This window comes from Sminthopsis crassicaudata, chromosome 4, assembly GCF_048593235.1.
Source record: "Sminthopsis crassicaudata isolate SCR6 chromosome 4, ASM4859323v1, whole genome shotgun sequence".
NCBI lineage: Eukaryota > Metazoa > Chordata > Mammalia > Dasyuromorphia > Dasyuridae > Sminthopsis > Sminthopsis crassicaudata.
This window is the reverse complement of record NC_133620.1, coordinates 27,204,681-27,223,944: the sequence shown is the minus strand read 5'-3', so window position 1 is coordinate 27,223,944 and position 19,264 is coordinate 27,204,681. Positions and strand designations below refer to the sequence as shown.

General features: G+C 43.5%; 1 protein-coding gene across 2 annotated transcripts in view; it reads right to left on the bottom strand.

The window, feature by feature from the left end:
- STIL (STIL centriolar assembly protein) overlaps nucleotides 1–19,264 on the bottom strand; it is a 45,482-nt gene that overhangs the window by 13,437 nt on the left and 12,781 nt on the right. For both annotated transcript variants that reach the window (XM_074266007.1, XM_074266008.1), the window contains exons 7-14: nucleotides 16,637–16,720; nucleotides 14,263–14,349; nucleotides 11,901–12,051; nucleotides 9,075–9,184; nucleotides 7,888–8,005; nucleotides 6,271–7,266; nucleotides 3,426–3,588; nucleotides 801–1,032 (exon numbers count right to left, since the gene is read on the bottom strand). In XM_074266007.1, the coding sequence (XP_074122108.1) occupies nucleotides 801–1,032; nucleotides 3,426–3,588; nucleotides 6,271–7,266; nucleotides 7,888–8,005; nucleotides 9,075–9,184; nucleotides 11,901–12,051; nucleotides 14,263–14,349; nucleotides 16,637–16,720 (1,941 nt within the window). The remainder of the gene's footprint in view (nucleotides 1–800; nucleotides 1,033–3,425; nucleotides 3,589–6,270; nucleotides 7,267–7,887; nucleotides 8,006–9,074; nucleotides 9,185–11,900; nucleotides 12,052–14,262; nucleotides 14,350–16,636; nucleotides 16,721–19,264) is intronic.

Sequence of the window (19,264 nt, the reverse complement as noted above, 5' to 3'; positions counted from 1 at the left end):
CCCTCCAGAGCATCTCCTTTCACCTCCTTTTCAGACACAAGCTGCCCCTCATCCTCACCGAATGACCAGAATCAACAGATGCAGTGTTAAATGGGCATAAGACTACCTTCACTCTGGCTGGAGGCTCCAGAAGCTTCCCAAGAAACCTGCTCACAGAGGAAAAGATTTACAGAAAAGAGATCTCCTCCCAGAGAAGGATTACAACTGAGAGACAGGACAGGACCTTTACAAGACCTACCTTAGAGTGCAGCTGGATCACATAAAACAATGCACTGACAGAGCTCTACCAATTTTATTTTAAATATTAGATCTCATCATCATGACCATCCCTATTCATTTCTGCTAGAGGTGAAATTCTTGGACCGGCGCAAGATGGACCAGAGCAAAAGCATTTGCCAAAAATGTTTTCATTAATCAAGAACGAAAGTCGGAGGTTCGAAGACGATCAGATACCGTCGTAGTTCCGACCATAAACGATCCGGAGGCGTTATTCCCATGACCCGCCGGGCAGCTTCCGGGAAACCTAAGTCTTTGGTTTCTCAAAACATTCTGTTTCCCCAAAGGACAAATATGGTGTGGGTTGTCTTAAGAGTTCACATTTGGACCAATATGATACTATGAGGCTGTCTTTCAGATAAGGAAACTGGGGTATTACACAGCAGAGTGAAGTAACTCAGCCACGATTATGTGGCCCTCCTCCCCAGACCTCGGCCACTTGGGCCCCATCTCTGGCTGCCACTGACTGAAGGAGGGTATTCAACACCCAGAAATGGAGTAGAAACAGGTATATAAGGCCTCACCTAGAGAAAGCCAAGGACGGGCTTGTTTCTTCTTCGACAACGTGGCTACTCTCGTCAAAACTTGGAATATCGACTGCCTTTAATGAAGATGCAATACTGGTACGATCTGTCACTTCATTATTGATGTCCACGGACAAGTGGATGTCTTCGCTCGAAAGCTTGGAATCATCCTGTTTCAGCGAAGTTTCAGACTCCTGATTCTCAACGGGAGAGTCCCAAAACAAGCTGGCCCCTGGGAACAAAAGTGAGGAAGGGGCTGAGAAGGGCTTCTCTGAACATCTTTCTTCCAAGTGTCATCTTTCTAATGTAATCACACTCAGTACACAGAAATCATACCAGGCCCAAATGATGCCTGCAGGACATAACGTGGAGCCTTTGTTTTCGGAGTGACAATAAGAAGTCAGTTACTCTCCCACCTCGCTGCTAATTCATGTCGTCCTATGGACCATTGCTCTATTAGTGAGGAGAAGACTAGCCCTAAGCAGGAAAATGCAACAATCCAGTTGTAATCATGAAAGTAAATGTATTTTTTTGCATTTTTGTTTAGTAAATTCTGAACAACTTTCAGAAAAACTTATCTAATGATAATAATTATAACATAACCCTGGCGGGTAGCTGCTATTACTATTCTCATTTTACAGTTGAGGGAACTGAGGCAGATAGAGGGTCATGCAGCTAGTATTTGAGGTGGATTTGAATTTAAATCTTCCTCTTCTAAGTCCAGGGGGCTCTGTCCACTGGTGTGCCTCCAGCAGCCTCTAAGTTATCCTTCCCAAATATACTGTCCTGGAGGGAGGGCCTACAGGGCCTCTCACTCATCAGGACCATATGCCCCAAGAAGAATGTGCCCAGAAGCAGCAGAGCCAAGGCCCTCAGTTCACTGACCAGATCCGGGGAGAAGGGGCACTAGGGCCCCCTCTTGCCACCTCCCCTGTCTCAGCTATAAGGCTCTTCTGGCCCCATGTGGCACCTTCAACCATCAACTCCCCTGCTCAGATCATCTTTCAGCCAGGACCAGAAAAACCTGCCACAAACTGAGCCTGAGCCATGAGGCCCTAAACCTGCCCTGCCCATCATGGAGCCAGAGGCTGCCAGGCTGACCAGGAGAAGAGTGCCCATGGCCCCTGGAGCATACGTGTTTTGTGTGTGCATGTGCGTGAGATCAGGAGGCCAGGCTGTCCCAGCCCCCAGGCTCATCACCAAAACCGGCCTTGCCCCACTTCAGACTTCTTAGGCCTCATCTCTTTCACACTAAGCCCTGCCCAGGTACCCCCTGCTCCCCCAATCTATGATTCCCCCACAGCTGCCAGGGCAGAGGGACACTTAATTCATCCGGAGCACAGAAGAGCTTGTGAGGAAGGCAGACAAGGGGAACCCAGGCCCTTGGGGGGGAACTGAGGCCTGAAGAGCGGGACTTGCCCAAAGTCACACGTGTGGGAAAGGGGAGATCAGGAGGAAAGCCAGCATCCTATGAGCATGGCCTCAGATCTAGGGAGAGACACCCATGGGCCAACTAGGCTTCAGAGGAGCAGAAGGAGAGGAAGGCCAGAGCAGGCCCAGAAGAGGGGATCGCAGCCAAGGCAGAGGAGGAGGACATTGAAGGAGGGGAAATAGAGTGGAGAGCAGAAGCAGAGAGGTGGAAGAGAAGAGGAAGGTCTGCCAGGTAGGAGGAGTGAATGGTAAGCACTCCCCCTATCCTAGAGGCCCCTAACGCACATCCAGGGAAAGACTGTCACCCCCTCATTTAAGATTTTCCCCCTCATCTCCAACTTATTCTGTCTGTCACCCACTTGGGCCCTAGGTGGCACTGCAGGGGGTAGCAATTCAAATTCCACCTAAGTTCAAAACTGATTTCAGACATGAACTAGCTTAGCTGTGTGACCCTGGGCAAGTCACTTCTCCCTGTCTGCCTCAGTTTCCTCATCTATAAACTGAGGTGCAAAAGGAAACAATAGATCACCCCAGAACTCTGCCAAATGGGGTCTGAACAGGACTGAAATGACCGAAGAGCAACAATGTCTGATTTCTCCACAGCTGGAGAAATGGGGGCCTTCTGTCTCCGCCATTCCACTGAGTTGTTCCAGGAGAATTAGGTCTCTTCCTTTCTCTCAGCACTTAGCACAACAGGTGCTGACATACTATCGGTGCTTAATAAATGTTTATTAACTGATGGGGAAGCTGGAAGAGGATTCTCATACAGGTAGAGGTGGGCTGGGAGATATTTCTTCTAACATTGAAATTCCATGCTTTAGAGCGGCCCAGAAAGAAGGCTTTATGGACAGTCCTAGGGCTCTGGCAGTGGGGAGCACCCATGGATGCTCTTCAGAGAAGAGCTGCAGGCCACAAGCATTTATTAAGTACCTACTATTAAAATGAGGCTTAAGAAAGAACCCTGATGCTGTTCTAACCTTCCTTTATAAAGTGTAAACTGGACAACAGGAGGGTCACTCAGACAAAATGACTCTGTGACTCAGTAGCCCTGGGCACAAACGCTGCCTTGGTTCTTTCTGGTCTTCTTTTTACTCTGTACCCAGAAACCTCAGACTGGCACATTGTACAAACACCTCAGAATAATTCTTCCAGGCCTCAAAATGAGGGGTTTCCTGCGACTGGAACAGGAGTTACCTGTGCTCACAGCGATGCTCACGCTCTTCCTCAGCTGCGGGCCAGGAGGAGGCTGTGCCTCCAGGGAGACAAATTCCAGCTGCTGCTCACTCTGCATGGTGCCATCACCGCTGGAAGTCTGGGAGATGGGGCGTGGAGACTGAGCTTCCAACAGACGCTGAATCTGGACCAAGCGGAAAACAGGCTAATTAACCAGGGAGCAAGGTTACCTAACTTTAAATGACTTAAAAGGGAAACTGAGGCTCTGAGCACTTCTCAGATGGTGCAGCCATCCCCAGAGGGGCCCACCAGGAAACTCTCATTCACCGAGAGATCCTTCAATTTCAGGGAGCTGCCTCTCAGTTTAACCCAGTACCATGGATTCATCATTATTTTTGTTATGAACCTTACTTTTTCCCCCTGAAAAAAAATTCAAGAACCAGAGAATATAATCATGTTGGAATTCCTGCACAAATGTTATATGGAAAGGCTGGAATGGCAAATAATTTAGTATTTTCCCTTATTTAACCCAAAAGGGCACCATGGAAAAGAACTGCCTCGGAGGCAGGCAGACTGCCCAGTCCTGCCTCTCACCCTCAGAACCTAACTTCTTGGGGCCCTGGTAGATCCAAGTTGCAGCAACATCCATCTATACTGGACCAAGGTCCTGATGGACAGATTCTGCTGAAGGAGTTAAGATGATGTATTGCAAGTAAATACTTTTTATACCAGAGAGTGCTAATAACCAGGGATCCCAGAATTCAGAGGTGGAGAGGTCCTCAGCAGCTTCTGGGCTAAGGTAAGCCCCTCTTGAAAAAGATCCCCACTACTACAACATATCTGACAAAGGGTCATCCAACTTCTGCTTAAACACAGCCTTTCTCTCCCCCTTCTCCTCTTGCCCCAGCTGCCCACCAACTTCTATAATAGCTCCCATTCTGACATCCAGACTAAGTTCCTCTTCACAATATCAGGAAAAGCCTGAGCAAGCTGAGGCCGCCATGCAGGAGCAGACCGAGGCCCTCGAGCATCAAAGCCAAGCCCTCGAGCTGGCTGAGGCCCAGGTAGGGATCCTAAAGGGGCAGGAGAGGAGAAAGCACACTCTGGACCTCCGGGTCCTAGACCAGGAGCCAGAGATGGCAGCACCCACACGTGCCAAATCACAAGCATTTCTGCACAAACAAGATGGTTAATACGCTCGTGAATTTGGCTACACAAAGACTAGATTATGTCAAAACTTTCTAGACTTGACGAGACTTTTGTTTTAATGATTTTAATGGATTGTTCCATTAATTCATCCTTAATAAAATGAATTTGGATAATTAATATTAATTTTTTTAAGTTGCCAACAGATTTCTCTTTGTCAAAATCCACAAAATCCACAGTCATTGTATACATCACAGCTGGCACAGGTCAATCTTTAAAGAAGCTTTATTCTATTATTTTCTTCCTATGGACTTCCACCAAAAACCAAACCTGTGAGGAAAATAGCCCACGATCACTGCAGAAACAAGGAAGCACAGAATCTCCAGCTTCCAGAGGCTTCCAGAGAGTCCAACACATCCTTGAGCAATACTCCTCCAAGCAGACTCCCCAGGGGTCAACCAGTAGCTTCTCACCTCACTCTTACTGGGACACAACCGTCCCTGACAGAAGGAACAGGAGGCATTGCACTTTTGGGCAGCTCTTATAAGCCAGATTATCAGGCCATCAAACATGTACCTATCACTTGGTCAATTCCCAGTCAAATGAGGTATTTGTAAGGTGTTAGCACAGTACACACAGCATACAACAGACACTTAATATTTGTTCCCTTCCTTTCCATCTATTACTCCTGGTTGAATACTCAGGGGCCAACATACCTAATCTAATCCTTCTTCTATACAGCAGCAAATATACTAATCAGGAAAGAAACCTTGACATGTTCCTTCCCAGAGTGATCCTCTAGACCTTCAGAAATCCTATCTGCCCATGCAGGAAACCCAATGCACTCATTAACAGGACTTATGTGCTGCAGAAGTGCCCAAACAAGAGGCACCTCAGCCAACTCTGCTCTCTTTAGACAGCCCAGACCAGGCTCCAATTCATCCGGATCAAGCCCACAAGAGCCCAGCTTGGGCACCTCACACCTGTGAGTCTCCTACTCTCCCTTCTATCGCTTGCTCAGGAAACAATAACCCAATTAAATGACCATCATCACTGACAATGACATGGCAGCCTACTGCCCTGTGACTTTCCCCACAGTACCTGGGGCCAACAAGTCAAAGTTCCCCCCATGGCCACCATCCCTCCAAGTGCTATATCACCTTAAACTCTTACAGGGCAGGGCCTTTTGCACATGTATCCCCAGCACAGATTATGGAAGCAGTTTTAAAAGACTCAAATACTTAAAGACAGCTATCATATGTCCCCAGGTCTTCTCTCCCTGGCAAAACATTCCCAATTCTTTCAGCTCATCCCTATAAAACACAAGCTCCAGGACCCTGACCCCACCAAGCTACTCTCCTCTCAATACTGTGTAGCTTCTCAGCTACAGGAGGACATGTTTCCAAAAGAGTTAATGTTAAGCTAGAATATTCAAAATATGAAACAAATCTTAAAACATTTTGCCTTCAACTCACAAACACTTTTAAGCAAGGCCAGGGTTTGGCATCCTTTAAAAAAAAAAACACACAGCTAGGTGGCGCAACAGATAGAGCATCAGCCCTGAAGTCAGGAGTTCAAATCTGGTCTCTTAACACTTCTGTCTGTGGGACCCTGAGCAAGTCACTTAACCCCAATTGCCTCAGGGGGGAAAAAAAGGCAAAACACAAAGGACAATGTGCATTCAATTTCTAGGTAAGTCAATTTAAATAGTCAAGCCCACCTGAGTCTGAAGTAACTTCAGTTGTCTGTCTTGCTCTTTAAGGAACCTGTAGGCATCTGGAGATAATCCCATCATTCCATCGTTGGCTTGCTTGGGTGTGGACATGCATGTTGGGCAAGACTGTGGATTGCTGGAGTAGGCCCCAAGCCTCCCCACAGGTGCTACGTCTGAAGTGCTACAGTTTCCCATGCTCCCTTGCTGTCTCAGGATCATGGGGCTGCCTGAAGAATTCACTGAATTATGGCACAGAGCTGGACAGGCATTCGGATGAAAGGGATGGCTACCCTCCTGAAAAGCATTGCCTTCCTGGAAGAGCCCGTGTTTATGCATCCCTGACCAAACATTTATTTGACCACACTGCAGATGTCCATGGTGCTGACAGCAGCTGCAGACATTAGTGGGACAGTAAGATGGAGCTGGAGGAGCAGACACCTGAATTTCGGTGGGCCTGCCAAAATTCTGGAGTGAAGGAACCAAACCATGGGGGAGCCACTGTGGGGGAGGAGAAGCCTGCCTGGAATCCAGTGGGGAGCACGGTGCCAGAAGGGCCCCTTGGCATGTGTTTCCATTGGAGTAAATATTATGATTTTCTGGGGACTGTTTTGATTTCTGCACCGATGCCTCAGGAGACAATGGTTTGGGGAGCCCTGAGGGAGAAGGTGTAGATGAGAACGGTGGCCCTGAGGGACTCCTAGTTGGGGGCCCAACTAGTCTGTAAGGAGGTGACTGCTTTTCTCTGAGTGCCTTCAAAGAAGGGGCTCCTGGGCCGGATTGACTCGGGAGCCGAACCAAAAGGGGCTCCTCAGCATCACGCACGGGGCTCTGCTTCTGGTCACAATGCTGAGCAAATGAGCTCATCTGTCCTGGATACTGCAGCAACGAAGGGCTGGTCTTGCAATTTGCCATTTTCCTCTCACTGGGCGATGGGCTCGACTCTATAAAACTACCATCCAAAACCAGAGAGAGCTCAGGAACCGAAGGATGGATGGCAGACACCTGGAGATAACAAGGGGGAACGAGGGAGGGGAGGGGAGCCAGAATTAGTTCTTTAGGACCTCTTGCTTTATGCAAGGTCAGCAGTAAGCACACAAACTCCAGGCAGCACATCTTCAAGGGTTAGAGGTTAGCATGGTGTAAATGAAGGGTCCTGCATGTCTGCCTCCCTCAGGACAAGATCACTGGGCATCAACCCCTCCTAGATCAAAGCCAAGGATGATGCAGTGGAGAAGGAAGACAGATCCAGCCTCTTCTAGGAGTAATCTAATCTAACCTCCTTGCCCCAATGTCCATACCCCAAGGCTTCCTCCAAAGAGAGCCACTCCACCTCTCAGACTTGAACAGCTTCCATGTTTGTCAAAGGTTTTCCTCAAAGAACCACAAGACAGGATTAGTGCCAGGATTACCATTCCCATTTTACAGATGAGGAAACTGAGGAACAGATTAGGTGGCCCATCCAAAGCCACACAAACCAGAAGCCTTGTTTGTAAAGGGAACGGCAGAGGAGATTAGGAGGGAGAGGGGACACAGAAGCCTTGCAGCTTTTGCCCTAGCAAAGGCCAGGACTCTGCTTTAATGCTTTCCTGGGGGAAGCCCCACTGCCCTTCCAGGCTGGAATACCTTCTGACTCGCTGGGTGAGGATTAGGGACAGGTCTTGGAGACAAATCTTCATCTACCACACCAGAATCATGGTCACTTACAGAGACCTGCTGCCCCGGGGATAACTTCTGGGAAGCCCTGCAGGAGAAGGAGATTAGAAAGATTAATCAGCCACACAAGGGGCGCTCTGGGCGCAACTGGTAAGCCCAATCACACAAGCAGCGAGAAATCCTCTCCAATGATTGTTCCTTGTGGGTAGTAGGGTAGTACTGAGGGATGTTAGGGCCAGCTGAACATTATATTGAAAGAAAAGTGGGGCAAGAGGCCTTACTAGACCTTCTAGAACCTGCTCAAGAAGTCAAGCAAGCAAACATTTTTTTTCTTTGTCAAAAGGTACATATATTTATGGGAAGAAGTTTCAGACAAAATGAAGAGGTAAGACAGATACCAGGAGGGGTTAAGTATGAAATAAATTTGGGAGAGCAGATAGTTAGCAAGGAAAGGGGCTTTAACAATTAACATGGAAAAGTTCCCCAGTGGAACTCTGTTAACCAGGAGAAATGAATACTGCAAGCATTTATCAAACACCTACTGTATACCAGAGACTGGATACCTATAAAGAATTAGGCAAAAGGCAGTATCTTCATTTCCCAAACAAACTGAAAGAATACATTTTAATATTTAAAAAAAAAAAAAAAAAGGGGGGGGGAACACCTAAAATTTGAATTGAGACTGAGACAAACTAACTCTTACTGATTTGTGATCATGGCCATGTCATCAATCTCATTGCCCCGCTATAAAACACACAAGTCTGTGTGGAGGAAAGTGTTTTGGGAACTTGATGGAACTGTAGGAATGGGAAGTGTTCAAAAGATTCAAGTCAAGAAATACTCATTCCTGTGTATTATGATAAACAAGGCAGACTGAAAAGCCCTTTTATCAGTCAATTCATCCATCCATTATGGAGCATTCACTCAGTTTCTGTGCACTGAGGACAGTCACAAAGCCTGCCTGAAGGGAGATACATTCCATCAAACCATCAAGGTTTCTCTTGCTATATACAAAGATGATATATTCATATTCGTATCTACAAAACATCTACGAGGTGATGGGAGCATTTTCATCGGAAAGCCTTACAAGAAAGATTTGGGGCGTGAACTTTTCAATATGAAATTTTAATATCATGGTCACTAAAATCTTCCCTTACCTTTTCATGGCATGACTCCTGGAGACTTGGTTAAAGAACGCCGCTTCTGCAGGTGGGTTTTCTGAACTCAGTTCAAAGTGCAGAGCACTCTTCTGGGAGGGCTCAACATTCTAAAATGGAAAAGCCAGGAGTTAAGAGAACAGAAACACGGTCACATCCATCTCTAGGCTTTATGTCTGAGACACAGAGGACTGATGGGAACGAGCTCTCCCACCTAAGAAATGAGTGTTCCTCTTCTTCACCACCATCCCTGAGTCACAGGCTTGGTCTGGCTCTGAGAAACCAAAAGCAGTCAAGTACTCGCCACCCAGAAAGAGAGACAGAGAGAAGGGGAAAAAGAGATAGAGATAGAGAGAGACAGACACAGCAAGTGCAGAGAGAGGGAAGGAAAAGCACAGAATGACAAAAATAGGAATATGTTTAGAAGAATTGCACATGATTAACCTATATTGGATTGCTTGCTGTCTTGGGGGTGGGGGGAAAGGAAGAAAAATCTGAAACATGTTTTACAAAGGTGAATATTGAAAATTATCTTTGCATATATTTGTAAAAATAAAATACTATTTATTTCCCTCCCCTGAGGCTGAGGTTAAGTGACTTGCCCAGGGTCACACAGCTGGGAAGTGTTAAGTGTCTGAGATCAAATTTGAACTCGGGTCCTCCTGAATTCAAGGCTGGTGCTCTATCCACTGCGCCACCTAGCTGCCCCAATAAAATACTATTAAAAAAAAAAAAGTCAAGAATATCTTGGGCAAAAACAAAAGGCGTATAATATATCGTGTAAATAAAAAGCTATAAAAAAATAATAAAAAAAATAAAAAAAAGTGAGGTGAGGTGAGAGTGTGGTGTGTATGTGTGTGTGTGAGAGAGAGAAAGAGAGAGAAAATATGAATGTTCTTTCAATAACATCCCACCTTTGAGGCCCTTGCTAGAGATAGACAATTCAGTTGAGGGGTCAGCTTTGAAGTTAAGATAGGTCTTGTTTTGGACCAGCTGACTTCCAGGTACCTGTGGAACATTCAGTTTGAAATGAAACTGTTGGGAAGTAGCAGCTAACAGTACAGGTGTGATGAGGGCAAAAATTCTGCCCTAAGATACAGTAGAGGGCCCTAAAAAGACAGTGTTTGTAATCTTAAAAATCTGAGGGGTGGGAGTGTTCCCAGGAGCTCAGGGCTCCATAAAAACTGCCCAAAGGGACTCAGGAAAATGTAGATTGTCCACAAGAACCACACAGATCCCTAGATCAGGTGAACCAAGAGAAATACTTGAAACTCCTAAGGAGAGCATTAGAATCGCGTAGAGAAAAAGTGGGGAACTTTCCCCAAGTTATGGGCTCCTAGGAAATGAGACCATATTAGCCAGAGCAGCGGCTCCATGAAGAGGCAAGCTGGAGAGACTGAAGGAACCACCTGTTAGTAAAGAGCACACCCAGGAACGCATGTCTAGGAGAGAAGACTCACACATCAGTGGCCTTCCTGGAAACGAAGAATTCACACATTAAAGTTGTCAGGATCTCCCAGGACCAGAGGGCACAGTGAAGATAGAAAATGTGCAAATACACACACACTTATACACACACAGAGACAATACATACACACGCGCAGTGCACACACACTTTAACTCTTTAACACTTTTTTCTCTACGCAATTCTAATGCTCTCCTTAGGAGTTTCAAGTATTTCTCTTGGTTCACCTGATCTAGGGATCTGTGTGGTTCTTGTGGACAATCTACATTTTCCTGAGTCCCTTTGGGCAGTTTTTATGGAGCCCTGAGCTCCTGGGAACACTCCCACCCCTCAGATTTAAGATTACAAACACTGTCTTTTTAGGGCCCTCTAGTGTATCTTAGGGCACAACTTTTGCCCTCATCACACCTGTACTGTTAGCTGCTACTTCCCAACAGTTTCAGAGCTTCTACACTGGCAATTTCTGGCCCAGAGAACTCTGGGTCTTCCCTGGTGATGATGGGACTCTTGGGTTTGCTTGTCCATACTGGCACTGAATCTGCTAGTTGCTCACTTTCTACCTTCCCATGCATTATTTGCTGACTTTCTGTGCAGTGTTGGGGCCCAAGAAATCATTTGCTGCAGCTTCTCATTGGTTTGGGGGATGACTTCAGACTTTTGCTAAGCAAGGGCTGGGGGTGCTGGACAGCTCTTCTCTAAGCTGGCACTTGCTGCCACCTTACCCACCATTCTTCCAGACATGCTCTAACTAGATATTCCTGTGATTTATGTGGGTTTAAATTATGCTGAGTAACAAACTGACCCAAGTGGAAAAAAAAAATTCTTTCAAGCTGATAGAAAGTATTTCAATACCATCCAAGCAATTGAAGGGCAGAGGGGGACAGGCCCTGTAGCCTGTCCTCTCCACAGAACAGACAATGTCACAGACATATACATGCCACCGGCCTGGTTTTTCAAAAAGCCAAGCCAAGGGTCCATGAGAGCAGCCTCAAGGATGCTCTTGTTCTGGTCACAACCATCTCCCTGAAGGGCTATTAAACCTAACGTAAATGGAGAGCTTAACAATGATGCATGAGTCCTGAATGGCCAAGGATACTGATTTAAAACCAAAGATACTTCTAAAAGATCCAAACATCAAGTGTAAGTTGCTAAACTACTACCATAAATCCTGAGTCAGATGGTGACCCTGGGCAAGTCACTTTATCCTGTGTGTCTCAGTTTCCTCATTTGTAAAATGAGGTAGAGAAGGACACAGAAAACCAGTCCAAGCTCTTTGACAAGAGAACCCCTACTGGGATCACAGAGTCAGACATGGCTGAAAGGACTGAACAATTTCAATGGAAAGGAACCAAAGCACTTACTTTGAAAAGGTGTAAGGTCTCCCTGTTGGTTAGTAACTGAAAGCGTAGGTCACTTCCCTGGCCATTTTGGAGAACACACTCATAAAATTCAGGCTCTTTGTGTGTCAGGGAGTAGAGAATGATGACAAAACTCCCAGATTCGGAAAAAACCCTACAAAAAACATATCATATGATTAGAACTTATTTAGTATGCTTAAGAATACAGGAAACTTCTGAAGAAATTACCCAATTAATAAAAATGAATGAATATTGTTATTAAAATTCAAAGTGGATTTGTACATACTTATTATACTTTTCATGAGTAATTTATTCAACTGACATTATTCAACAGACCTTAATATATGCTAAATAATGGCAATTTAAAATTGTTTTACACAAGGGCAGCTAGGTGTTACACTGGATAGACCACCAGCCCTGAAGTCAGGAGGACCTGGGTTCAAATCTGGCATCAGACACTTAACAATTCTAGCTCTGTGACCCTGGGCAAGTCACTTAACCCCAATTGACTCAGCCAAAAAATAAAACAAAACAAAACAAAACAAAAAACCCAACAACAACTGTTTTACATGCCCAATGTAAAGGTTGCCTTTTTAGGCCTACTGGGTATTAGGAGTTATACCCCTACCACATCCAAACATCACATACCCCAAGAAAACTACACATAATTCTAATGGTTTTCAACCTAGTAAGAAATATAATTTATGGTGATAATGATGATGATGGTGAAATACCATTCATGTAGCTAATTATAATTTATTTTTAATCTCTTTATGTCTAGTAAAAGTGATTAAAAGAATATAAAAATTATTTTTAAGCTTCTTGGAGCCTCAGCTCCTTCATCAGTAAAATGAGAGGGATTAAGTTACTTCTAAGATGTTCGGAAGCTCCCAAATTCTTTGAACTGACAAACCAAAGATCCTGCAGGCCCATTTTGGGCTAAGCCGGTTAGGGAGCTTTTGCTTCCACTGATCTAATTCTGTCCCTCTCTAACTTTGCCCCCATGGTCCAGGGGCTTCCATCTTGTCTTCCTTTTCCAGGCAATGAATAGAATCAAGTGATTCCATCCTGAGTTGAGTTTTTGCCACTCAAATCTAAACATCCCTTGTTGCTTCATCAAGTCTTCACACAGCATGGTTTGAACTTATTTCTGCCAAAGCCTTCTCCTAGCTTCCTGGAAATTGAGGCCTGGCCCTGAACACCCCACCCAGCTGAAGAGGGCAGAAGAGGACATCCCCGCCTCATTCTGGAAAATCTGGCTCTCTTCAACTGGCTTAAGACCACACAAGCTTCAGTGGTGGAGATGGCGGATCAACTACATATAATCAATTTTTTAGTCCACTAAATTTCCAAGTTTTTCTCATAGAGTTACCAATAAAGGAATCCTTTTAACTCAGAACATCCACCTATGTGAATAATATAGGATAATAGGATACCCTGAAGCAAATTTAAATAGAATTGAATCAATGTATGCTCCTAACAACAGACTAAATAAACAGACTAAACCATCCTGGCTAGTAAGTCCAGAGAAGGAATCCTTTTCCCCAGCAAATGGTGGCCTGCTATAGCTCGGGGTGGGGAGGGAGAGAGGAAAATAGTCTGGAACTTAAATTATAACAAAAAATAAATTTAATTTTAAAAAAAGAAATGAATTCCAAGTGTCAGACATGGCAAACACTGAATAACATCTCACACACAAAAGAACCCCAAAGTGGATCTATTAACAGAGAGGGAAACAACTGGATCCTGATGTAGGATTCATTCTGGAATCACAGTCTGTGGGTTACACTGTTAACTTGTTTGAGCAAAGAGAAAAACTTGATAGAAAATTAGAATTATTAAAAACAAGGAAAAGATTTTGCAAACAACTACTATAATTCTATCTGAAACAATTTAAGTAAGTTATTGGTGGCAAAAATGAAGAAATGAATGAAAGAAAAAACACAATTTTGAGGTAATAATTTCACACGGAAGTTTGATCTATGAAAACCAACGTTCCAGAGCAAGGAGTCTAAATACTTAAAAAGTGACGAGTTAGCCTTACAACCTCTTTGCCAAACATGTGTCCAAGGACTGTTTGAAGATCTAAGAGGACTGGCAGGTTTCTGCAAATGACATTCTACATCAGCCCCATCTCTCTGCCATCTCACACCTGGTTCCAATACGAAAGCCAAAGGAGATCAATCACTTCTCTCCTAAAATTCCCTCCTACCATTCACACGTTGGATTGAAGAACACAAGGAGTGAATTATCAGGACTCGGCACCAGGTCTGTATAAAGGGAGTGCCCAGGCCCTGCTCAAGTACAGAGTTCCCTTCCAATGCAAATTCTGTCCACAAACAGATGGCAAGAAAATCTCACTTACCTCTCTTGAACTGCAGCACTGAACATATAGCGCAAGCAAAATGCCCACACCCGGGGGCTATAGATGTGAGTGATACCAGACAGCCAACTATGAAAAGGAAAAGGGCAAAAAGAATTCTTATGAGACACAACAAGCATTTGTTTTGCCTGAAGGATGTGCAAAGCACTCTGCTACGTGCCCAGGAACACAAATAAGCTATAGTCCCCCTTCCCTCATTGTGAGGGGTAGAGGGAACACAGAAGGGAAGAATATCTCTGTCTCTCCTCTCCTCTCCCCTCTCTCTCACACATTTACAAACAGAATCTAATAAATAATGATTAAAAAAAAAAAAAAAAAAATCACACTGCACGCTGTGTGGCCTCCCCCTGGCAGCCTCACCACTCTGGCTGACTGGGAATAAATTATTCAGTAACAGCCATTTTCAAACCCCACCCACACGTATAGATGGGATACCCCAATCCACAAAACCACAGATCCTAAAGTAGCAAAGACTCAACAGGTCCTTAACACAAGGAAATGTTGGAACCCCATTCTGATGATCAAAGAGGGAGGGAGCCCCTAATGGCCATCTCCTGCCAGTAGGAAAAAGAGCAAGGATGGGACTAGGAAGCTACTAACTAAAGAAACAGGACATGAGCAGCACAGACCAGGATGTGTTTTTGTGAAGGAGCTTCAAAGCAGGCCCTTACAAGTTAGAGCTGTCACAGAAGCCACCAGAGGGAGCAGCTGTGCACACTACCCAAACAATTCTTCACCCAAATCCTTCAGAACAAAGATCCAGGCCCATCTGTCCTTAAAGATTTCTTCCACCACTACATCCCACAGGAGGCTTCTTTAGCCAGAGATGCTCCCAGCCAGATCATTCACATTTCTAGGAGCACTGAGGCACAGAAATAGCCCTATGAAGTCTGCGTTGTGAGCGCTATGCCCACTTTGGAGCTGGGTCTCAGTGGCTGCAGGCAGACAGGCCGGGAGCACTGCAGTGTGGCCACTCTGGGAGGCCCTTTGGAAATGCCCCACCGATGCTGAGGCCATGCACCCCTTCTGCAGCCTCCCTCCTAAGGAGCTTGAGAGGCTCTACTTCCTATGATTACGGGTAACCCAGGTACTCAGGGAGGGTTAGCAAGCACAATCTATGAATGGGATAGAACATGAGTATGTTGCCACAGATGATGAAGGGCATGGGTTCAGAGAAACTGGGGAATTCTTGCATGAACTGACTCAAGAGGGAAGCAAGGAGAACAATTTATACACTGACATAAGACCAACAAAGAAAACAACTCTGAAAGAGAAAGCACTCCAAGCAGATCAAGGACCCAGCACAATTCACAAGTCTGACAGCGTAATTTAGGCTTGCCACCTCCCAGCTAAAAGTGCAGAAAGACAAACAGACCATCAGACACAGTCAATACAGGAATCTTTTTTGCTTGATGAAACTTATTTGTAATACAGAAGGACTTTTATTAGGAGAAGAGAAAAGCAACAGCGAGAACACTCCAAAAAAAGAAGAAAAGAAAAAAAAAGCATCATTGGAATTTCTTAGACTGTAAAGAAGAAAGCAGAAAAATGTTCAGAAGGGAACACAGGCAGGCAGTATAGTATGAGAACTGCCACATTAAATGTTATAGATACTTTCAAAAATCCCAATTTGTACTTAATAGAAATTCAAAGTTTCATATACGATCTTACTTTTCCATTCTTCCTTGTTTTGAAAATGCTTCTGTTTGTTCATGTTTTCAAGTTGATAATAATTTTAAAATATTTTAAAAGAAGAGAGGTATTAAAAGAGTTAGAGCTTGCATCTTTGAGAGAGAAAGTTTGTGGTTGGGCCAGAATTTGAGCCTACATCTCTCTCTCTCTCTCTCTCTCTCTTTTTTTATTTTTTAATTAAAGCTTTTTAATTTCAAAACATATGCATGGATAATTTTTCAATATTGACCCTTACAAAACCTTATTGAACCTACATCTCTTGACTTCAAGCCCTACACTCTCTTTCCACTGACATCATGTTTGTCTTCTCTACTTCTCTTTTCAATCTCCTCTTGAACTAGATAACAAATCATCTCAAGAGCAAAGACTGTCTTGTATTCTCCTGTATGTCCTTCCAAGAGCTTACATACAACAGATCCTGCTATGTAAGTGCTCAATAAATTTTTCCTGAATATATTCCTGTGAGAATCTCCCGATTCTACCCTACCCAGGAGGATTAAAGCGATCCAAATGGTAACTAAAATCTTTTGATGTGCTGCTGCTATTTGTTTCCTTTTAAATCCATCAGGAGCACTTCTTAAACCACTATTTGCAGTGAGTACATCTGCTTCTTGTATGTGTTTTGGCAAAAACTATGGCTTTCCATAAATTATGCAACACTTACATTCCAACTAATGGCAGAGAATAAACCTTGGGGTCTGATTCAAGCAATAGTAACAGCTTGCGTGTTTCATCCATTGTAAGATACCTGAAAGAGAAGGACAGTTATTTCATTTTTAAATGAAAGCTACTAGGATATACTGTTATCCACAAAGACGTCTTACCTACTAGAGAGAAACAAACTATAAACCAGAAAGGAGGGTCTAAAATAGCCACTCTCACTAAGAAACTTTGTAAGTGGGAAGAGTTTGGACACCTGTATTCCAAGATCTCTGATCCCTTAATGTGGTATTTGTTCAATCTTATGTGATCCTGACTATGGCTCCTTGGTACTTAAATTCTTTCTTTCTGGCTGCTTCCAGTATTTTTTTCCTTTGATGTCTCTCAGCTCTGCTTTTCACATGCCTTAGATCCCTTCTTGCCCTAGAATATCATTCAATCTATGTAGCTCCCTTCTCCCCCTGGAGAATTCCTCCTGGGGCCTTCATTTGGGAAGGGACCTGGGCCAACTAGCCTTCCTTCTTCACCAGGCTCTCCTTTCTACTCTCTGCTCTTTACCACATGTTCCTGCACGGGGGCCTTTTCACTGTTGTTGGGAATTTTTATTAGGAAGTTCCTTTCAGGAGTTGATCAATGCATTCTCCTTACTTTTATTTTGCCCTATGATTATAACCAATCTAAACAATTTTCTCTTATGATTTCTTGAAATATGATGGGATGTCCAAATTTTAATTTTGGTCATAACTTTCAAGTAATGTACTTAATCTTTAATTATTTTTCCTTGATCTGTTTTCCAGGGTACCCCATCTCCCCCGCCTTTTAATAGTAAATACCTACTTTGTCTTCAATGTTTTGTCTTTTATCTTTGGTGTTGGGTTTTTTTTTTGTTGTTGTTTTTAATTTCTTTTTCTCTTGTGGAAATATTAATTCCATTTGGGCTATTCTAATTATCAAGGCAGCTACATGATTCAGTGGAGAGAAAACTAGGCCTAGAGTCAGGAAAATCTCAATTCAAGTTCTGCTTCTGACACAAGAACTGTATGACCCGAACAAGTCACTTACTCTCTCAATGTCTCAGTTTCCTCAACTGTAAAATGAGGATAACATCTGCCTCACAAATTTGTTGTGAGGATCCAAAGAGGAAATATTTTTTAAAGACTTAGCAAAATACCTGGTACATAGCAGGCACTTAATATTTACTTACTCCCTTCTCTTCCCTTCCCTTAAAAGAGTCCATTGTTTGGGTATGGTTTTGTACTTTTTATGTTAAGCTCTTAATTTTTCCCAGTCTTTCCTTCAAAATTCTCATTTCTTTTCAAACTTTTTCACATTTTCATTTCATTTACAAAATCCATTTTCTTTTCTTTTTTTAAAAGCTTTATAAACATTTACTAATGCTCCAAGCACTTTGCTAAACTGAGGCTACAGAGTCAAAAATGAAAGTTTCTTCTTTCACGAAGCTTACTTTCAACTGGGGAAAAACAACATTTCATATACATACAACAGTATTTTATATAAAATCAATTTTCAGTTCTTTTTCTTTTTAACTCTTGCTTTATTTCTTACAAAAATTTTAATTGAACTTGTATCCAAGCTGAGTTTTACTTCGAGATTTTGCTTGTAGAAGTTTTGAGTTATTCTGTTCTAAGTCTGAATCACACACAACACAATCATTATAATAGTGGGCTTTATGTCCACTACATACAAAAATAGGGACACTAATACACTGTTGGTGGACCATTCTGGAGAGCAGTTTGGAACAATGTCCAAAGGATTATAAAACTGTACACACTCTATGATCCAGCAATACCATTGCTAGGCCTGTATCTCAGAGAAATAAAAGGAAAAGGCACGCACGCATCTACTGTTTTACCAAGAGAGCTATTTTCTAACAGTTTCTTCAACATTTGTCACTCTTCTTTTTTTGCCAACTTTACCAACACAACTAGTATAAAGATGATCCAGAGAAGCTTTAGTTTGCATTTTTCTAATTTCTAGTGAGTTGGGGCATTTTTTCATATGGCTATTAAGAACTTGGTTTCTTCCATAGAAATTTGCCTTTCTGTCTCTTAAGCCAATTAAAAACTGGGTAATGACTCTTATTCTTATACATTTGAATGTTCCTTATCTAATGATGGAAATAAGATCTTTTTATATTTTGCCCCTCATTATCTGCCTCTATTTAATTTCCTAACAAATCAGGTTAACATGATTTAGAAATCTGGGTGTGATAGAGAATAGTAGACAGATGGAAAAATAGTAGAAAGAACTCCAAGTTGAGAGTCCTAGGACTTGGGTCTGAATTTCTACTCAACTCCCTGTGTGGGCCAGTCCCTTCTCCTATGTTGAAGGAAGCTTTTCCTTCTGTAAAAGAATAGGGAGGTTCAGAGACCAACAGGAAGGAATAAGACAGGGGTTCTCAAATTACAGCCCGCACGCTGGGTTATGGCAAATGGGCTGAGGGGTGGAGACAGTGTGAGTTTTTGTTTTTACTATAGTCTGGCCCTCCCATAGTCTGAGGGACAGTGAACTGACCCCCTATTTAAAAAGTTTGAGGACCACTAGAATAAGATGATCTCTTCCCAATTCTAGTTCTGGATCTCAAGGAATAACACAGCTCCAGTGCTTATTC